Raw genomic sequence first — 22,144 nt, 5'->3', positions numbered from 1 at the left:
TAGGAGATTGCATCAATAATCCCACAATGAAGTGATTCTGGGAATGGGCAGAGACAAACTAAAATCATTTCTGTTGCTTTTTGTTATTTTTATAAAATGAATATAATTTATAAGAAATTCATATATGCCACTAAACAATGAAGGGGTATACATATGTGACTGAATACTCAAAGACATGTTGAGGTGTGCCTGGGTGGCTCATTCAATTAAGTGTCTGACTCTTGATTTTGGCTCAGGTCATATCCATGGTTGTGAGATCAAGCCCCATGTTGGGTTTTGAGTTGGGCATGAAGCCTACTTGGGATTCCCTTTCTACTCCTCCCTCTGTCCCTCCCCCCTCTCTTTCTGCGCCCCTCCTGCTCATTTACATGCACACACACATTCTCTCTCTCAAAAATAAAAAAATGAAATGAAATGAAATGAAATGAAATGAAATAAAATAATGAAATACAAAGACAAGCATGTTGAAATAGGAGGCTGGCATACTGTTCATCAGCCATGATTAGAAAGGTAGCATTGCCTTCATTTGCCAGACAATAATACTTGGTTGTAGACATGGAAGTAAATATATATTTACAAGGAGGCTTATTCATCAATTCATCAATAATTCATCAATGCATTATTCAGTAATTCATCAATTATTAATATATCTTAAATGTTTGTTTTTTTTTTTTTTAACTCATTGATTCTCCTGCTAGCTTTTCTAGTTCAGATTTAAAATTTCCCTTGGATTATCCTATCATTTCGTGCATTGAGATTAACTGTTTAAAAGATCTTTTTAAAATTTAAATGTCACCACACTTAAAATCCTTCAATAGATGTCCAATAAGTTACAAGGGAGTGGCAAGGGAAGGCTCCACATTTACACAAAGGTTTTCCATTATTCAATACCTGCTTTTGTCTACTACTTTATCTGTTAATTCTCTGGTTTGCACTCCAACAGTGTAATATAGATACCACACTGTTACTTACACCTAATCCTTTGCCCGTGGCATGTTGTATGTCAGGACACTGTATTAGGTATTTTTATTGCTGTGTAACAATCATCATAAACCTAATGGCTTACAATAACACACATTTATTATCTTACAATTCTATAGGTTAGAGATTTAATATGAGTTTTACTGAGCTAAGTCAAGGTGTTGGGAAGCCTGCATTTCTTCCTGGAGAAAGTGAGTGACTACTAAAATCGCAGACATGAGGACTGGGCTCCAGTCTTTTTGGGGGCCACTGCCTTTGATCTAAAGCCTTATGCTATGTTTTCCAGGATATAAAGGAAAAAGAGCAAATTGATAGAAATTGGCTGTTTGAGGATACTGATAGGCCAGATGTGCAAACTGGTGGTCCACCAGACAGAGCTTGTAGAATAATGGTTTATGTCATTCATGTAACTGTGGCTTGTTTAAAAATTGAACTAAAATAGTGTTTGCCACAGATCATACTCTACCACTTGCTATTTGTGCTCCACAATTTTTCTTTACCCCTTGACCTTACTGAGTGGCCTCCACAGGGATTTGAGTTTATGACTCCAGTTCTAAGTTTTCTTTGAGAGAGATAAGTGAGAGACTAGTCTTGCCCTGGTATTGGTTTAATATACAATTCCAGGTCATGAATTTATTTCCACACCATGTCCTTCTTTTTCCAAGCTTCAAATGTCTAATTAACTACACTTTTTAATGAGAATCATGATAATAATAATACTTCACAATTATTGATCATTTACTAAATGCCATATATTATACCAAATTCTTTACATAATATATGGTACCTTATTACATTTATTCCTCTATTAATGCATTAGGAGGTATTATTATTTATCCCTGTTTGACAGATGATAAAGTAGGAACTTATAGAGGTAAAAAAAACTTTCCTAAATACATAGCTAGTAATCTGAATATAATCTAGATTCATCTCGGGCTGACCTATTTCTGAGCTTGAGTCCTTAACTGCTACACACTCTATGTGTTACATAGTCAACTGGAGCTCAATATCTTCAAAATTCAATTAATTAATTCCTCCCTTTAAGCCTGTTCCTTATAAAGTATTCTTTATCTGATTAAATAGAACTATCGTACACTTAATTCTTCAGAAGTCAAACCAGGAAGTGATCTTCATTCCTTCCTGACTGTTGTTAAAGCCGCAAATACAATAGATACCAAATCATGAAAAATCCAAGTCATGAAATTTCTTTCTTCTATATATCTCATGATATTATTCACTTTTCTTGCCAATTGTACTGTGGTGCTTGATGATTTCTTACCTGGATTGCTGCAACATTTCTTACTTGCTTTTCCTTTATCGACTCTTCCCTAATTCATTCTCTATATCATAGCCAGACTGAATATCTTAAAATACAAATGTGATTATGTTACTTCCCTGGGTAAATTCTTCATTGATTTCCCTTTACTCTAAAGGTACAGTTTCTATTCTTTGGCTTGGTCTATTTACACCTTCTCAGCTAACTCTATGCCTAACTCACAGTCTAGTCTCCTGCCACACTTTTTATTCTTTCTGCTACCGCTATCTGGTGTTTATCTCAGTTCTATAAATCTACTGAATTCTTCATCCTTACATCCATTTCTTTAATGGAATACAGAAGGAGGAAAATATAATGTGCAGTGTATGGTAAATAAGTAAAGGCCAAATCCATAGTCTCCATAAAATAGTATTAATTTTTCTAATAACAATGGAAGATGTTGACGTTATAAGCAGAATGGTAAGCAGATTTGCATTTTAAAAACAATAGCAGGAAGAGTTAGAGAGACAAGGGGAACAACCATTAAGCTATTGCATTTATCTGGGTAAATATGTCAAGAAATAGAGATAAAAGTTCAGTTTCAATTCTATTAGATTGGGGAGTTTGGCATCTTTAAGAGTCTCTGCATTTGCTTTTCTCTCTGCCTAGGAGTTCTCACCACCAAATCCATACTGTCAACATATGAGAAAATGAACAGAGTCTATGCCTTGCATAAAAGAATACCAGATGCATAGAAAGTACACATTCCATATGTGTTATAAAAAAGACATCACATAATAAATAATGTAGATGGTTATTCTTGGTGTCTACAAATTAGTGCTTAATAAAACTTCTGTAATATATATGTGAATTTCTAGGGAAAGATCTACTCCTTTTTGGAAAACTTCAAAATACCAAGAAATGACTTGTGTTAATAAGGTATAGGAAGAGGTTGTATTCTTTTATTACTTCATTATTTTTATATCTTAATAAAAGAAACATCTGTTATAACATTTCTGAAATATTTTGGCCTTAAGATTCCTTTAAACTCTTAACAATTATTGAGAACCCCACAGGTCATTTATTTATGGACATTATTGATATTTACCATATTATAGATTAAAACTAGGTCATGTTGCTTACCTATTAATTCATTAAAATAACAATAATAAGGGGCACCTAGGTGGCTCAGTCACTCAAGCATCTGACTTTGGTTCAGGTCATGGTCTCACAGTTCATGAGTTAGAGCCCTGCATGGGGCTTTGTGCTGACAGCTCAGAGCCTGTAGCCTGCTTCAGATTCTGTGTCTCTGTCTCTCTCTGCCTCTTTCCCACTTGTGCTCTATCTCTCTCTCTCTCTCAAAAATAAATAAACATTAAAAATTTTTAAAAATAAAATAACAATAATAAGCCCATTGCATATTAATATAAGTAGCATATTTTTGACAAATAACAGAATAAAACAAAACTGAAATAATTTAGTGAGAAAAATAGCATTAGTTACCCAGAGCTTATTCATCCCACATAACTGAACTCTCTGAAGATCTTATATATGGCATGGTGACTATAGTAAATAATACTGTCTTGTGTATCTAATATTTGTCAAAAGAGTTGATGATACCCATTATACAGTTTTCCCTAACTGTGTATACTATTGCTCCAAGTTAGATTTCTAGGCCTGTCCTTTCTCACAGTGTTCTATAACCAGCACTGAAAACATCCTAGAAACTTTACCTTCTAAATATGTTCCAAATTTGTCCACATGTCTCCATCTCTATTGGTACTACCTTAAGTCTAATAATATTATCTCCTACCTGAGCTAATGTGTCTCTTTTAACTCTTCTCCCACTGTCTAGCCTTGCTTTCTGACTTTTTTGCCAATTTTTTAAAAAATTTAAGGATAGTTGACACACAATTTTTAAAGTTTTTTTTTTATTTAATGTTTATTTATTTTTGAGAGAGAGAGACAGAGACAGACAGAGACAGAGCATGAGTGGAGGAGTGGCAGAGAGAGAGGGAGACACAGAATCCAAAGCAGACTCCAAGTTTTGAGCGGTCAGCACAGAGCCCATCGTGGGGCTCAAACTCACAAACAGTGAGATCATGACTTGAGCCGAAGTTAGATGCTTAAATGGCTAAGCTACCCAGGCACACCAACACACAATGTTAATTTCAGGTGTACAATATAGTGATTTGACAAGTTTATATGTTATGCTGCACTCACCACAAGGGTAGCTACCATCTCTCACCATACAATGCTATTACTATCTCATTGACTATATCCTTGTGCTGTACTTTTATTCCTGTTATTTATTTATTCCATAATTGAAAGCTTGTATTTCCCACTTCCTTCCATCCTTTTGCCCATCACTCTACTCCATCTCCTCTGGCAATTATTAGTTTGTTTTCTGCATTTAGGTCTGATTCTGCTTTTTGTCTGTCTGTTTACTCATTTGTTTTGTTTTTTATATTCACATATAAATGAAATCATATGGTATTTGTCTTTGTCTGACTTATTTCATTTAGGATAATACCCTCTAGGTTTATCCATGTCTTCGCAAATGACACAACTTACTCTTATCTATGACTGAATAATATTCAAATATTTACCGCATCTATATCCATTCACCTATTGATAGATGCTTGGGTTGCATCTATATTTTGACTATTATAAATTGGTATCACAACTGTGGAAAATAGTATGGAGTTTCCTCAAAAAATTAGACATAGAAATACCATACGATTCAATAATTCCCCTACTGGGTATTTACCCAAAGAAAATGAGAAGACTAATTCAGAAAGATATATGCACCTCTATGTTTATTGCAGCATTGTTTACATGCTCTACTTTATAATTGGAATTCTTTTCCTGAAGAAGTCCATGTGCTAATTCCTCACATCCTTGAAATATCACTTCTCAATGAGGCTTTTCTTGATCATGAAATATGGTCAACAATGACAACCTTTCTAAACATAGCCTTTACCCCTTTCCTATTATAATTTTTCTCCACAGCACTTTTCACCATCTAACATACTATGTCTTTTATTTATTTCCATGTTTATTGCCTATGCTTATTAAAATGTAAGACTCTAGAGGGCAGTGTTTTTGTCTGTTCTGTTCACTGCCTGGCATAGAGTAGCTGCTCAGGAGATCATGGGTGCATGAACTACTAAACCTACAGTCATTAAGTTCTGATCCCTGTGTATTCCAGCCTGCGTCTCAAGGCAGCTTCCTCCTCCTACTCTATCACTTGAATAGATCTCCAAAGGAGTTATTTACAGTTTCTAAGCAAATCATGCTTTTTGTCATCTCTTGACATTTTCACAAAATACTCGCTTTATGTAGAAAGTTTTTTCCCTCACTTCCAACTGTGTAACTTCAACCTGAACTTCAGGACTTAATTTGTAGATCATCTTAAACAATAAACTATTTCAGATACCTCCTCTCGACTATAAACTCTTTGAACGAGGAAGATATGCCTTGTTCACCAATTTATTCCCAGTAACTTTCAAAAAAGTCAATCATTAAGTATTGAATAATGAATGAATGAATGAGGTTGGTTCCATACTCGATACATAAAGGCTGTCATCCATGCTTGATGACAGCCCCATGGCCTGCTACAATTACTGCCTCTTTTTAAAATTTTATCAGAGGAGTTTGGGCCTCAGGATTCTCAAGGGAAGGTGCAGTTCTTTCCCTCCCCGTCCCCATCAGGTCTGGGTTAGATTCACCGTAAAGTTTAAAAATTATGATCTTGGATACAAAGTGCTTAATCCCAGGTTCCTCAGACAATTTCTAACCATTTCTCATGGTCATGGCTGGTCAGTTATGTTTTTACTTCCCATATCAAGAACTTCTTCTGACAGTGACCTTGCAATATGAGCTTTGCTTAGCACTCCTCCCTTCTGTCATTAATATTGATTACTTGCTAATTCTATCAGTTAGTGTAGTTTCTTGCTCACATAGCTCTAGGCACACTGGTCCTTTTGCTATTCTTGGAATACTCTAGTTTATTTGCATCTTAGACCCTTTAAAATTGCTCTGCCTTTTTATATTTAAATATAAACATTTTAATAAATTTTATATGTGGCCATGTACTGAAGAAAAAGTTCTCAGACACCAGACTGAGTGGACATGCGGTCTGCCTCTGTGAGAGAATAGCAACAGCCAGGGTATGCTCAGAGTCTTTATGTTTTATTAGATATAAACATCAAACAGCCTCAAAGCATGAGAGGGAGCACAATAACCAAACATATATCTGGTGGTTATGTGAAGGTATGAAGGAAGTACGTGTGGTTTTAAGGGATGTCAGGGAGTTACAGCAGGTGTATTTTAACTGTCCTCTGGGAGACATGGGGCTCTGGATCTCATATTTCTATCAAGTTTGACAGACTTGAGACCAGAACATGGTTGATATTTCAGCTCTTGCCCCATTCACCCTTCAGGACTTGTAATACATGCTCTAGAAATAACTCCACAGTTATGTAAATATAAAATACAATCCTCTTTCTTTCTTTTTTAAAATTCCTTATTATAAAGTTCTTCCCTGCCCACAGACTACCTGGACCTTTAGCACTGTCTGAAATAATTAACTGTTTACTTTTCTATTGTCTGTCTCTCCCACCAAAATATAAGTTAAAAACATAATCTTTTGGGGGCCCCTGGGTGGCTCAGTTGGTTAAGCGTCCAACTTCGGCTCAGGTCATGATCTTGTGGTTCATGGGTTTGAGCCCCGCCTCGAGCTCTGTGCTGACAGCCAGCTCAGAACCTGGAGCCTGTTTCAGATTCTGTGTCTTACCCTGACTCACAGTCTGTCTCTCTTTCAAAAAAAAAAACATTAAAATCTTTTTTAAAAGAATGAAAGTAACTAAAATTTATTGTGAGCTGAAAAACATGCTAATAACTTTATTTGAAACTTTCATATATATCACATATTTAATTATTTATTTATTTTTTCAGTGGGTGAAAAGAAATAAAAGGGAAATTTATTTTATTTATTTAATTTTTTACAAATAGTTTATTGTCAAATTAGTTTCCACATAACACTCAGTGCTCATCCCCACAAGTGTCCTCCTCCATGCCCATCCCCCTCTCCCCCACATCCATCAGTCCTCAGTTTTTGTCAGCATTCAAGAGTCTCTCATGGTTTGCCTCTCTCCCTTTCCCCCACCATTTCCCTCCTTCTTCTCCCCCTTGTTCCTCCGTCAAGTTCCTCCTAATCCTCCTATACGTGCAAACATATGATATTTGTCCTTCTCTGCCTGACTTATTTCGCTCAGCATAACACCCTCAAGGTCCATCCATGTTGCTACACATGGCCAGATTTCATTGTTTCTCATTGCCATGTAGTATTCCATGGTATAGATAAACCACATCTTCTTGATCCATTCATCTGTTGATGGACACTTAGGCTCTTTCCATGTTTTAGCTATTGTGGAGAGTGCTGCTATGAACATTGAGGTACATGTGCTCCTATGCCTCAGCATTTCTGTATCCCTTGGGTAAATTCCTAGCAGTGCTATTGCTGGGTCATAGGGGAGTTCTATTGTTAGTTTCCTGAGGAACCTCCACACTGTTTTCCGGAGGGGCTGTACCAGTTTACATTCCCACCAACAGTGTAGGAAGGTGCCCGTTTCTCCACATCCTCGCCAGCATCTAGATTTCTCTGATTTGCTCATTTTAGCCACTCTGACTGGCGTGAGATCCCTCCAATTTTTTCTACTTTTCCCTGACATGCTAAGAACAATGACAACAAAAGCAACTTCAGATATTTCTCTGGATGGATTATTCTCTGTCTCACCTCTGTCTCAGCCTTATACATACTGTTCCTTCAGGTTAGACCATGATTTTTCAGTTTGACTGCCTCATTCTTGTATGTCCTTTACAGCTGGTTACTGTGTCAACTTAAGGAAATCATTCTTGACACTCTGTTCTCCCACCTGGAAGAAGATATTTCTCTTTTTGCTCCTATATTAACTTCGTTTTACTTTGAGCAACACAGTTAACATACGGTTGTATAATAAACCATCCCAAAAATTAGTGTCTTAAGAAACAAACAAACATTTATTTAGCTTGCAAATCTGCGACTTGGGTTGGGTTCAGAGTAAGACTGATTATTATTATGCAGGAAAAATGGGGGTAAGAATAATATGAAGATTTGTTCACTCACGAGTAGTTGATAATGATCCAGTTGAGGCTGAGACTTTAGTTTGGTCTATTGGCTGGGGCATCTATATATGGCTTCTCCATGGGGTCTCAGCTTCTCAACATGGTGTCTATGTTCAAAAAGCAACTACTGAGTGAGATATAGGTGGATATAGAAACAGATAAAAAAGAGGGAGAAAGAATGAGGGTGGGGAAGTGTATACCAAAGAAAAACATACCATCTTTTATGACCTAGACTCGAGACCCTTGCAAGGTCACTTCCACAACATTCAATTCATTGATTCTGTTACAAAGTCCCATACAGTTATGAGGGAAGAAAAAACAGACTCTCTCTCTTGATGGAGGAGTGATACATTTCTGGAAGAGAATGTAGGATTAGAAATACTTCTGTGGCCATTTTTATAAAATACAATCTGCCATGTGATACTGCATTGTGTTTCCCCCCTCACCAGAATGATAGTTCTGTAAGAGCTGTGACTTCCTGATCATTCCTATGTGTATTTGTTGAGTAAATAAATAATAGTACATTTTCAACTTCATACACATTAGATATTATAAAGGATAGAGGAGTAAGGGTGAAGGAAATAGTACCTCTAAGACTAGACCCAGCTAACAACAAAAGGCATGGGTCACACGATCTCGAATCTGTTTGGTCTTCACACTATAGACAATAGGGTTCATCAGGGGAGGGAATAGAAGGTACACAAAGCCCATGATCACTTGGACCAGATGAGGTGCCTTCTTCCCAAAGCGGTGGATGACGGATAAACCAATCATGGGAGTGTAGAAGAGGAGCACAGCACATATGTGGGAAACACAGGTGTTGAGAGCTTTGAATCGCTCAGCCCTGGATGCAATAGACAGCACAGTACGCAGGATCAGGGCGTAGGAGAAGAGAATGAGCAGTGAGTCTATACCCACTGTTGAAACAATGACAAACATGCCATAGATGCTGTTGGCTTTGATGTCTGCACAGGCCAGTTTCATCACTTCTTGGTGGAGACAATAGGAATGTGACAGGACTGCAGAGCCACAATAGGGGAATCTTTTGAGCATAAAAGGCAATGGGAAAATGAGTGCAACACTGCGGCCCAGGGAAACCAGGCCAATCCTGCCAATGACTGTGTTGGTGAGAATGGAAGCATAGTGCAAGGGGCGACAAATGGCCACAAAGCGGTCAAAGGCCATAGATAGTAGCACAGAGGACTCCAGGAAGGACAAACAGTGAATGAAAAAGAGCTGGGCAAAACAGGCATCATGACCAATATCTCGTGCCCCAATCCAAAAGATGCCCAGCACTGTAGGGAGGGTGCAAAGAGACAGACCCAGGTCAGTCATAGCCAGCATGGACAGGAAGAGGTACATCGGCTCATGGAGTGAGGGCTCTGTTTTAATGATAAAAAGGATAGTACAGTTGCCCAGGATAGAAGCCAGGTAAATGAAGCACAATGGGATGGAGATCCAGATGTGCATGTGTTCCAGGCCAGGAATGCCACTCAGCAGAAAGGTGGAGGAAATGTTGCTGCTATCTTCCAAGAGTCCCCAAGACATTGTGTATGGAGGGAAGAGGAAAATTGGATTCCTTCCAAATGCCTGAAATGAATTCAGAAAAAGCCAGAAATCTTACCTGGGAAGAAGTTAGAAACCAAACCAAACCAAACCAAACCAAACCAAAACAACAACGAACATGAGAATCAAGTAGGCTTAGAACTGTACATCTCCTCCAGAGGTCACTTCCTTCTGGTCTCTGGTTACCTCTCCACATTATTTTAAAAAATGTTTTTCTTTGAATTTTTTTCTCCTTTCTCCTTTAAGCTGAGAGATCTGAGCATCTACACTATTTCTGTTGGTTATACTAATTTGCCTACCTGTTTTGAGGAGATTTTTAATTAAACACTCCTTACTTGCCTCTTTTCTGCCAGAAATTTCACTAATACTCTAACCTTACTTTCAACTTCTCTTACTTTCCTTTCTCCTACCTCACTTCCTTTGCTATTCCTTTGTCACTGTCCATTCTTCCTTCCTTTCTCCCTCTGTCCCAACTACTCCCTTCCCTCCTCCTTCTCTCTCTCTTCCTTTCTTTCAACGCCTTCCTTCCTTCCTTCCTTCCTTCCTTCCTTCCTTCCTTCCTTCCTTCCTTCCTTCTTTCCTTTCCTTCTTTCTTTCTTTTCTCTTGCTTAATTTCATCAGCAGCATATAATTGTTAATCTTAGACACACATATGAATCCTTCACTCACCTTCTCCTCTGGACTTCAAGTCATGGAAGCCTAGCTTGATCCAGATAGCTCATATGGGCTACTTAGCACACAGAATTCCAGTAAGGACTGGAGTGAATGGATGAATGTATGTACAGTTAATCTTGACTGCTAAAGTAACATATCAACTCCCTGATTATCCTATGAGTCAACAACCTACATTCCCTGGAGATGTAGAGTTCAACTTCTATGAACCTAGGTAAGAGAAAAGACTGAAGCATTATCAACCATGACCACATCCCCAGTTGTAAGACAGATTACATTAGAGTCCACAGAATAGATGGAATATGCCAGTAGGACTTATTCTTACCTAGATTAAAAAATGAAGGTTTAGGAGATGAGAGTCACTCGGCAGAGGTCTTAAGCCAATTTAAGCCTCCTGACCTTCAGAGCAGTGATCTGCCCACTCCCAGTTAATAATTACACTAGAATCTGAGCTCACAAATGGCAGGGGCTTGACTTTATTTATTCTATAAACACAGTGCTTAGAATATGCTATGGTATACAGTAGGCACTCAGCAACTTTTTATGCATGATTAAGAGCTAAATTTATTTAGTTAGCTGTTACTAACTCAGTGCACATTTTATCACTTTAAAAAATCCTGTGAATTGGGGCTCCTGCGTGTCTCAGTCAGTTAAGTATCCAACTTTGGCTCAGGTACATGAGTACAAGCCCTGGGTTGGGCTCTGTACTAACAGCCTGCTTTGGATTCTGTGTCTTCCTCTCTCTCTGCCCCTTCCCCACTCATACTTTCTTTCTCTTTCAAAAATAAGCACTAAAACTTTTTTTAAACCCTGTGAAAAAAGTTGTGTTAATAGTACCACATTATAGATGAAGAAGTAGAGGATTAGAGAAAATTAATATCTCTAAGATCAAAGATACAGTAAATGGTCAAAATGGGATTTGAACCAATATCCAATTATTCTCTAGATTCCAGGGTCTCAACAAACATTACACTTTCTTCCCACATAAAGAACTATTCATTGTCAACTAGAAGGAGCTAGCATAAAATCAAGGGCCTAATAGACCTTCAAAAAAGTACTGATTCTTTAGTTAAATTAATAAAGTTACTGAGAAATACACACACACGCACACAAACACAGATACACACACACACACACACATATACTTTCTCTCTCCCTCCAAATACCAGGGAAATTAATAGCCAGTGTCATTAACTCACTGTCCACCTGAAGGTCAGATTGGCTTTTGTGTGCTGTTCCTCAGCTTCTGCTTCAGCCATGATCAGTGGTCACCATATCATTCATCAAAATGAATTAGAAGAGCTGTGATAAACTTACCTGTTGGGGACAGGCAAGCTACCTGGTGGTTAAAGATAGGTGCATAGGGGCACCTGGGTGGCTCAGTCAGTTAAGCGTTCGACTTCAGCTCAGGTCATGATCTCATGGTTCATGGGTTCAAGAGTGCTGCATCGGCCTCTGTGCTGACAGCTCAGAGCCTGGAGCCTGCTTCAGATTCTGTGTCTCCCTCTCTTTGTACCTCCCCTGCTCTCTCTCTCTATTTCTCTCTCAAAAATAAACATTAAATTTTTTTAAAAGATATAATGCATAAAACTTAAGGCAGAAAATGTTTTGACATGAAAATGAAGTAAGGTAGTGAATAAAGAATATGTATTAGTTAATAATATAAATGTTAATTTATAATACCTAATAAACATCTATTATTTTCCAGGCACTGTAGTAGGAATATTGCAAAATAAATAGCATTTGGACCTTAGAAAAATCTTGCAAGTTAATACTATTACCTTGATTTGCAAAGGAGAGAAGCTTACAGAATTTGATGGTGTGCATAAAGTCATACCATCAATCAGTGATAGTTGGAATTCAAACTTAAATCTCTGGAGCTCCAAGGAGCATTCTGAAAGTTTGGAAGCATTTAGGTTTTTTGTTTGTTTGTTTGTTTTGTTTTTTAATATTTTTTTATTTATTTCTAGGAGAGAGAGAGAGAGAGAGAGACAGCGTGAGCAGGGGAGGGTCAGAGAGAGAGGGAGTTACAGACTCTGAAATAGGTTCCAGGCTCTGAGCTGTCAGTCAGCACAGAGCCCGACGCGGGGCTCGAACCCATGAACCGCGAGATCATGACCTAAGTGAAAGTCGGACGCTTAACCGACTAAGCCACCCAGGCGCCCCTGGAAGCATTTAGTTTAATACATCTAAGTTTTTTAAGTTGAGATAGGCTGAAATGGGCAAAGATCGAATGACAAATGGTAGAGGGAAATATCAAAAGTCTTTGTTCCCCACCTTTTTTTAGTTTAAGACAGACTTTCTTCAGAGTTTGTGCCTCACATTTTAAAGGGAGTAGGGCAGAATAAAAATCAAAGAGAGAGAGAGAGAGAATTATGAGAATACATTGAAGGAAGGGATGTGGATATAAAAGAAAATCCAGAATAGTGAAGCCTGGGAAAGACCACCTTTAGCCTGTTGGCCGGTGAGGTCTTAGGTAACTATTCTAAAGAGTTCTTATTTAAAGGTCTTCAGAGTATCCATTATCAGATTTGGTGAGGATTTCATTGTTCCTGACTAGTTCAAAAAGCAACAGCCTAGGATAGAGGGGAGTGGTAAATTTAACAAATGGTCTGCTCACAATTGTTCTTGGAGAACACTTCCTAGAGGGACTTGGCAAGTTCAATGGCCTCTTCTAATTCTATCACTCAGACTCTGTGATTGCTCAGGAAAATGTCCTTTCATGTCACAGATTAGCTTTTCTTTCAGAGGATCACTTGACTTCTTACTTGACTTCTCCTTTGGGAAATAACTCCTGATTCTGCTAAAGTTGTATCTGAGGCTGAGGAGTAGAGACTGAGCTTATAGCTCATCTCATTGTTACATCTCAGTTTTGCCTGCCTAACTTGTCTGTCTCCCTGGGTCTCAGTAATACTCTTATGATGCCGCATATGAGGCAGCTCTCTGGGCACGAAATCAGTGAAGTGGGTGTGAGAAAGCTGTTGTCTCCCTACAAGGCTAGTTCTAAAACCAGACCTGGGATCCCATGAAGTTAGTGAGATCTGACTGCAATGGCTACCACCTTCTGCAGGCATTCTCTACAGCCCTTCTTGTGTCACAAAGTCCCTTTTCTCCTCTCCCTCTCCAGAGCTCAGGCTGAGCCTCTGGGACCTCTTCTTCACTTCACAACTCAGCAACAGACACCTGACTCACCTTTCAAGGCTAGGTCCAGAGCCTCCAGTCCTTGCAACAGAAGAGAAGGAAAGCTAAAGCCAGAGGCTCTGGAGGGTATGAAGAGACTGAAGGGTGGATATTGAATTCCTTGATTTTTATGAAGCTTCCCAAGGTCCCCACTGAGACCCTTTCAAGAATCTCTCATCAATTTCCTATAAGTACTGGTTCTCTGGACTTCATTATCTCATACTCTGGGGATAAGGGAAAGAGAAGAGAATAGTTTTGTGAGATATCTACATCAGAAGCACAGGAGATGTTACACACTGTAGCTACTTTTTGAAGATCTCATGAAATTTTGAACAGTTCCACAACTTCAGGAAACCAGAGTGGGTGTTGTTGACAATGTTTTATGTATGATGTGTCATTACCATATAGTTATGATATCAGAAGTGACAGTGTGTATCGTGGGTATATATAACCTTATATACAAAAAGGGCTTTTTAATTCAATTCTTCTCCCATTACTAAAGGGGAAGAAAGGAGTCACACCACATTTCTTGAAATACTGTGATAGCACTGATTCTTGGGGCCCCAAGTAACCCTATTTGCTGCTGGCTCTGACCTAGACTCAGGGACTCCATCCCCTATTCCTGTCTCTGATCCACACAGACACACAACTCAGCCCTTTGTTTCTAGACATTAAGGAGTTAACTAGAGAAATTAATTAATTTTTATACCCTTTTAGACAACATGAGCCTCTGAAAAGTAGAGTTAAACAGAGGAGTTCCATATATTGATACAGGGATATGAAGAATTAATCATCCACTTTTGGACTTTGAAAGCTGATGGGCAAGACATTTTAGAAAGTGGAAAGGAGGGCCATTTCAGTATTTTCATTACCTACCTAATCAGTAACTATCTTATTGAATCTACTTTGAGAATATAAAGGTATAAATAGTAAGGAATGTCCCAGATCCCCACACCAACCATAAGAAGTTGTTATTCCAATTTATTGGCCTGACTGGGCCCCTTGGAATGTGCTGGGCTTCCTCTTGTGGTTTCATTCCATGAATTTTTGGTCAGGCACATTGTAGACACATCTGAGTGTAATGAAGCAGTATTTCTCAAATCAGAGTCCCCAGATAATCGGGATCAGAACTACTTGTAATGCTTATTAAAGTGCAGATTTCCAGGGGAACCTGGGTGGCTTAGTCAGTTAAGCGTCCTACTTTCACTTAGGTCATGATCTCGCAGTTCATGGGTTCGAGCCCCGCGTCGGGCTCTGTGCTGACTGCCAGCTCAGAGCCTGGAGCCTATTTCAGAGTCTGTATCTTCCTCTCTCTCTGACCCTCCCCTGCTCATGCTGTCTCTCTCTCTCTCTCCTAGAAATAAATAAAAATATTTAAAAAAAAATAAAATGCAGATTTCTGGGCCTCATTCTTATGGTACAGAATCAGAAACTGACATTAGTCACAACCACAAAGGTTTAAGAATTCTCATATATACTTGGCTTTATGATTTGTTTTCAACTCTGATTCCAGAATTTTTATTCCCTCTAAAATTAAAAATGCATCACTTTTAACCTGGAATTCATTTCAAAACACAGCTACCTCTTATATTGGTTTGCTGGGGCCACCAATACAAAATACCACAGACTGAGTGATTTTAAAAATAGAAATTTATTTTCTCACAGCTCTAGAGGCCAGCAAAGTCCTATATCAAGGTGTTGACAGGCTTGGTTTCTTCCAAGGCTTCTCTCCTTGGCTTGCAGATGGCCACCTTCTGTGTGTCCTCACATGGCCTCTCCTCCAGGCATGAGTATCCTTGAGGTCTCTTAGTCTTCTTATAAGGACATGAGTCATATTGAGTTGGCCAACCCTAAATGCCTCACTTTACTTCACTATCTCCTAAAAGCCTTTACCTCCAAATACAGTTACATTCTGAGGCTCTGGGGGTTGGGACTTAAATATAAATGGGGGGGCACAATTTAGCCTAAAACACCTGTTGATCTATGCATCCTTTCACCCAGTTTTTCACTTATTTAACAAATATTTTATAACAGAAATAATATCTCCTCACACACTCCCCCTTAAAAACACAAGCAATATTTATTTACGGTCTCTGAGTCTAAGCACTGAGAAGAGAGAGGTAGTGTTAGATATGTTTTGGAAGAAAATAGGTTTGAATCTCAGATGTTGTAAAGAGAAATGGGGGATAGAGAGAGGCAGAGGGGGAGAGACAGCCAGAGAGAGACAGAGAGATTTGATTAATCTTTGAACAGCTTATTACAGGGAATATATCCTACCTGCTTTAAATCTTAGCTATTCAGCTCTGTGAGGGAAAAACAGGACATAATATGGGGAGACACAAAAAGAGAAAAAAAAAAGCTCTTATTTCCTGGCCCAGGAAAGAATAGGGAAAAGAAACAAGGTAGAGGCAGAATGTAAGGGAATACCTTGTACATAAAGATGCTGCCTTGAGAAAAGACCAGTTAGGGGAGACTGAAAGGACCTTAAGAGAATGTTATTGGATTGGACTTACACAAAATTGGGTTGAATTGATGCAAAAAATAGTGGTTTTTAAATTTTGGTATGGTTTTTAAGTTGTTATTGCATTTCCACATGATAATTAGTTGGTAAATAATGAGACAGATGATTTAGAAATAAAACAAGTAACATTTCCTCCCTGCACACCTTAGTTGTCTGAGTGAAGTTGATGGCCATCTATAGTCACCTAATACCTAAAATGTATATTTCCCAGGAACATCCCATGCTGTTTTAGATCCCTTTTTTTTTTCTTTGTCTCCACTGAGGCATTAATCTAAAGTGTTAGTGTATGTGGGAAAACTAGAGTTCAGGAAGTCTCAATAGCACAATGCCAACAGTTTAGGTTTTGAGATCTGACAGACCTTAATGTGGTTTGAGTCTTTCCATTTATTACATGTGATATTGGCTACAGTACCTTATCTCATTGAACCTCCTATCTAAAAGAATTATATGAGAATTGAAGAAGAAACTGGCTATCTTGAACGGTAAGATAGCACTAAATAAAAATAGTTGGAGAAATTAAAATTTTAACAAAATGATTGATATTCAGTATTGTAGTAAGCAGATAAACATCATGACCATTTAAAAATGTGTCATATAAAGATGCTTTTCAATTAACATTCTTGAAGCAGGCATACCTTTTTCACTACTATTGAAGTCTTTTCTACCCTACTGAAGTGTTTGGGAGGCCGTTCTTCATAAATAAACAGAAGGCAGTTCTTGGGATGGATCCTAGGTTACAGTTCTGTATAGAAGAAAACTCATAATTTTGATATATCAATAATCAAATAATCAGGATATAGCAGTCAGCTAGCTGCTACCTGGAGGATAACTTCCTGCAGTAAGTTTTTAAAATTGACAAAAATCTTATTTTAAAATTTTGACTGTCATCTTAATTTCCAAAGGAGAGTCAAATTGGAGATTGTATGTAAGTGCTTTGAGACATTCTGTAGTATATAGTAAATGTTCAATAATTATTAGCTGTTATTGCCACAATATCACTATTATTTTTTATTGTTACTTCCCAGCTCATCAGTAAGAAATCTGGAGGTGGGGAGGAAATACAGGGTGTTTTATTTACTTTGAAATTTAAAATGTATATGTATTAGAGAATGCTCCCAAATCCCTAACTTTCCTATGTCCTTTCACAGAATCTTGGACATACATCCAGGCATCAACACAAATGCTATTTTTTTAATCGACTTTGGTTTTAAGTTGCTTCCCTGTTACCTTCTAAGACTTAGTTTTATAAGAACTCTTCAATAGATGATAGTGCATGGGTGGTGCGAAGCCTCTGAAGACTTCGCAGAAAATCTTCAACTTCAGGTGGCTGATGGATGGATGAGATGAATCTGAAATTCAGAGAGTGTGAATTTCATACAGAAATATGACTCATTTGGCAAGTCACAGTTTCTAGATGCTAACTGGTTCCTTTAAGTACTAGATCAAAATGTGGGGCAGGTACGATAAAACAAAGAATGTATTTTGAGTGGTGTGTTAGTTAGGGTCCAGTAAGAAGAAAGAAACCACACAATAATTTTAACAGAAAAGTTTAATATAAACATTTATTCACAAGAGATTGTAGTAACAGGAAATCAACTAAGAAGAAAGAAAGAACCATAGAGGATTCTCTATGGCTGAGGCAGAGTTTCCAAGAAGGAAACATGTTTTCAGGGGAAGAATCCTTCCCAAGGCTGGCATTTGGATGTTGGTGGAGAGAATGTGAGTGAAGCTCGCTGAATGACAGAGTTCACTAGATTGTTCTGGGCCAAAGCTGGTCCCCAGTTAGGATGAGTCTGGTTGGTGGAGAACTACTTGCTCGAAGACTGATGACATTCTCAAGAATGCCTATGGGGGTTACTGTTGGCTTTCTGGAGAGTCAGCTGGAGTACCAGCTGGAATCACCAGAATGTTTCTAGAAGCTGCTTAAGGAAGTAATCGGCCATGGATCCCCTGGAAACCAAAAATGTCAATAGGCTTCATGCCCCCAGAGCTCCCTCCCTTCATCCTAACCCAATCCTATTGAAAACACCTAAGAGATTTTACAGTCTCAAGCTTCTTAGCAATGCGGATACGGATTTGCTTGGTCTTGATACTGTAGACAATGGGGTTCATGAGAGGTGGGACCAGCAGATACACGTAAGACATGAGGAGGTGGACAATACGGGGAAGATGTTCACCAAAGCGGTGCACAAGAGACAAGCCAATCATGGGGATATAGAAGAGTAGCACAGCACAGATGTGGGAGACACAGGTGTTGAGGGCCCGAAGTCGCTCCTGGCGGGAGGCAATGCTTAGCACAGTGCGGAGGATGAGGGTATAGGAGAGGAAGATGAGCAGTGAATCCACACCAACAGTGCAGGCCACAACAAAGAGCCCATATATGTGATTGACAATGATGCTAGAGCAGGCCAGCTTCATGATCTCTAGGTGCAGACAATAGGCATGGGCCAGCACATGGGAGCGGCAGTATTGGAAGCGCTTAAGGAGGAATGGCAGGGGCAGGATGAGCAGGGCACTTCTAAGCATTGAGCTCAGCCCCATCCTGACAATACGTGCAGGTGTCAAGACAGTGGAGTAACGCAGTGGGTTGCAAATGGCCACATAGCGGTCAACGGACATGGACAACAGAACTGAAGACTCTACCAGTGACAGGGTATGGATGAAGAAGAGTTGAGTGAAGCAGGCGGGAATGGCAATCTCTCTGACATCAAACCAGAAGATGCCCAACACAGTGGGCAGTGTAGACAGACAAAGGCCCAAGTCTGTCAGGGCCAGCATGGCCAAGAAATAGTACATGGGTTCATGGAGGGTGACGTCAGTACGGATGATGTGGAGGATGGTAAGGTTGCCTACAATAACTGTCAAGTAGATGGAGCAGAAAGGTATAGAGATCCAGCCATGGAAATCTTCCAGACCTTGGAAGCCCGTTAGGAAGAAAGTCGCTTTTTGGAGGCTGCCATTATAAGAGATTGTCATGGCTTTACAGTCTTGGATTCACCAACCTGCAATACAGAACGGGATTCCTGGAGAGAGACAGAACTGAATTCTACTCACCTCCGTGTCCTGGGACCAGTGCAGCAGGAAGGGTCTGCAGATGAAATGAGAAAGAAGATAAAGAATTGGGGGATTTGATCTATTAGCCTTTTCTGGAGGGTCTAAGAAGGGAACTTCTACAGGGAAGTCTGTGGTCTATATGATTGTCTATATGATTATGTAGTCTGTATGATTCAGCTTTATGGTGGTATGTCTGCTAGTGCTGGATTCTCAGTGGGTTAACGAAGTCACTTCAGATGGCACCTCATTCACATGTTATTCCATGAATAAATCTTTAATTTAATCATTAGCACATTCAGAATCTGTATCATATATATGAGGGGAATTAGTATTATACACCATTTTGCACAATTGTGTATGAGGATCAAGTGCAGATCATATGCCTTCAAATATATTTAAAAAATTTTTTATGTTTTCTTTATTTCTGAGAGAGACAGCATAAGTAGGGGAGGGTCAGAGAGAGAAGGAGACACAGAATCTGAAACAGGCTCCAGGCTCTGAGCTATCAGCACAGAGCCTGATGCAGAGCTCAAACCCATGAACCATGAAATCATGACCTGAGCCGAAGCTGGATGCCCAACCAACTGAGCCACCCAGGCACTCCCCTTTAAATGTATTTTAATTTGGCTGGGGACTGTGCTTTATTCCACAATGCCTAGCTTGCAGAGGAATGCCGAGGAAGCATTGAGCAAATGTTTATTGAACTCCTTGAACTTAGAACTTGTGATCAGAGCAATGCCTTTCCTGAATCTGCATAAAAGTCTTTGGTGACCGAGGATGAAATTGTGCTGTGCAAATCTGAAATCTGGGACTGAAAAATGTTTAAGAAGAAGCAGGATCTCCAGAAAGCAAATAATTCTAGAAAAAGGCATATTATGGCTTAGTTCTGAGAGATTTCAAAAGATATGTTAAGTTTCCAACATCAAGGCAGTTAAGCTGGGGCTAGAGGTAGAGATGAGGCTGCAGAGGAGGTATGCATCAGATATGAAACAGAAATGAAAAAGAGAAACCTAAAATGGCCAGGAAAAACCTCTAATCTTTAGCTTATAATGAGGAAACAAAATCTTAATAAGCTATGCCTTTGGGGTTTGGATCAATATGCCACACAGGTATAGGTCGGTCTCTAATACCTGAACTGGGCTCTATTTAATGTCTTTTTTCAGAACTCTTATTCAATTACATTTATTTCAAGCCACACAATAATGGGTTCCATGTATTTTAATATAATGTGATATTAGATTGTTTACCACACACATAAAATCTTAAAACAGCTAAAATAGACAGAGAATGGAGACTCAGGGAAACAGGGAGAAAATAGTAGTGTATGATAGTACTAAAGTCATCTTACCTCTATGATTGCGAAAAAGAGATAAAGTAGGATAAGGGCTCCTAAAAAGGCATTGCACTTGTGATAGTGAGGTCATCATCATTTTTTTTTAGAAAATATTTCAATAGATTGGAGAAAGATTATAAGGGTTTAAATTATCAGTAGGTGGGAAGGAATAAGTAAAAAGTATATATAACTTGTAGTTTTCTTCTAAGATAAAATATACAGAATGAGTGAAGATACCAAGATATTTTGAGGAGGGCATATGAGGAGTTTGAGGTCCTCTTTCAAAAGGCTTTTATTTTATATTTTCTCAGTAATGTGGAGGGACATAGGAGGAGTGAAAAGAAAGAAAAGTTCTTACCCAGCTTTCACCATTCATGCTTCAAATCAAAGCAAGTAATAGTAAGATCATGATGCAATAATTAATGTAATAATAAAACTCCTTTTATTTTGTGATTCCAAAGGAAAAGCAGGAAAGTAGTGAGAATGAAGGAGAGAAATGGAGATGGGAAGTAACGAGCTGTGAAGGAAATGGGAATATCATAGCGTTGCAGAGCATGCTGTGGGTGACACAGGTGGACAAGGCACTCTCACTCTGATACCAAGACAAAAAATGACAATATAATTTTTAAAAAAGAAATGATAAGAAACAAGAGAAAAAATTCCATCATTTAAGGGGAGATACAAACAAGATTTTAAATATATGTGCAGCTTTTCACTCACAGTGAAACTGGTTTCCATCCATTTTACTTTGAGCTATTTCAGAGTTTGTGAAAGAGAAACATTTAGAAGTGATCTATTTCACTCCCATATCTTCAGACATGGAAGGATCATTCTGCTGCTTAGTGAGAAGTTGCATCCGTCATATGCCACCCTGCTATTATCTTGCCTTCCAAATATATTACTTGCACACTACACTTTGGGTATGGATAAGAGGCAAGTGTGCCAAATATGGGAGGGGGGAAATGATCAAAGCCCTACCTAACTAGCTCTAGAGAAATGGAATTGCTGTATGACTGACTAGAGACTTCCAATCTCGGTACAGATTTGGAACCTGATAAAGTTTGCTGAATAAAAGCCTAAACTGAATGGTTGGAAAAAACAGATGAGATGGAGTAGGGATTATACAGAATAATTTTTAGTGCAGTGACTACATTTCTTCTCTAAGGCACTCACCTCCAGATTAATGGATCAGATAAGTCAGCTGGTTCCTCCACTAGACTCTATCATACATCCTTGACCCTCCTTTCAACTCTAACTTATTAGGATGTCATCCTAGGGTCAATGGCAGAAAACAGGAGAGGGACTGAGTAGTCATTTCAATGACACTCTGATTCCCTCTAATTCCTCATATAATTGTACTTAGGGTGTTCAGGATGATTAGTATTTGTGCTGGTGACCATCTGCAGGTCTTCTT

At 38.7% G+C, this 22,144-nt stretch overlaps 2 protein-coding genes across 2 annotated transcripts; both read right to left on the bottom strand.

Moving 5' to 3' along the window:
• Positions 1–9,010: 9,010 nt before the first annotated feature.
• On the bottom strand, positions 9,011–9,952 carry LOC120224935 (olfactory receptor 51G2). The gene has a single exon (XM_039223173.1). It carries the CDS (start codon positions 9,950–9,952, stop codon positions 9,011–9,013), a length of 942 nt encoding a protein of 313 aa, XP_039079104.1.
• An 8,407-nt stretch (positions 9,953–18,359) lies between these two features.
• LOC120224925 (olfactory receptor 51G1) lies at positions 18,360–19,319 on the bottom strand. The gene has a single exon (XM_039223164.1). It carries the CDS (start codon positions 19,317–19,319, stop codon positions 18,360–18,362), a length of 960 nt encoding a protein of 319 aa, XP_039079095.1.
• Positions 19,320–22,144: the final 2,825 nt, after the last annotated feature.

This window comes from Hyaena hyaena, unplaced genomic scaffold (assembly GCF_003009895.1).
Source record: "Hyaena hyaena isolate Hyena2069 unplaced genomic scaffold, ASM300989v1 scaffold_1310, whole genome shotgun sequence".
In the NCBI taxonomy this organism is placed as follows: Eukaryota; Metazoa; Chordata; class Mammalia; order Carnivora; family Hyaenidae; genus Hyaena; species Hyaena hyaena.
Note: the sequence above shows the minus strand (reverse complement) of the source record. Positions and strands in the feature narration are given on the sequence as shown.

Excerpts from the sequence above, each read along its gene's own strand:
- LOC120224935 (XM_039223173.1), bottom strand. The coding sequence starts at position 9,952 with ATGTCTTGGGGACTCTTGGAAGATAGCAGCAACATTTCCTCCACCTTT.
- LOC120224925 (XM_039223164.1), bottom strand. The coding sequence starts at position 19,319 with ATGACAATCTCTTATAATGGCAGCCTCCAAAAAGCGACTTTCTTCCTA.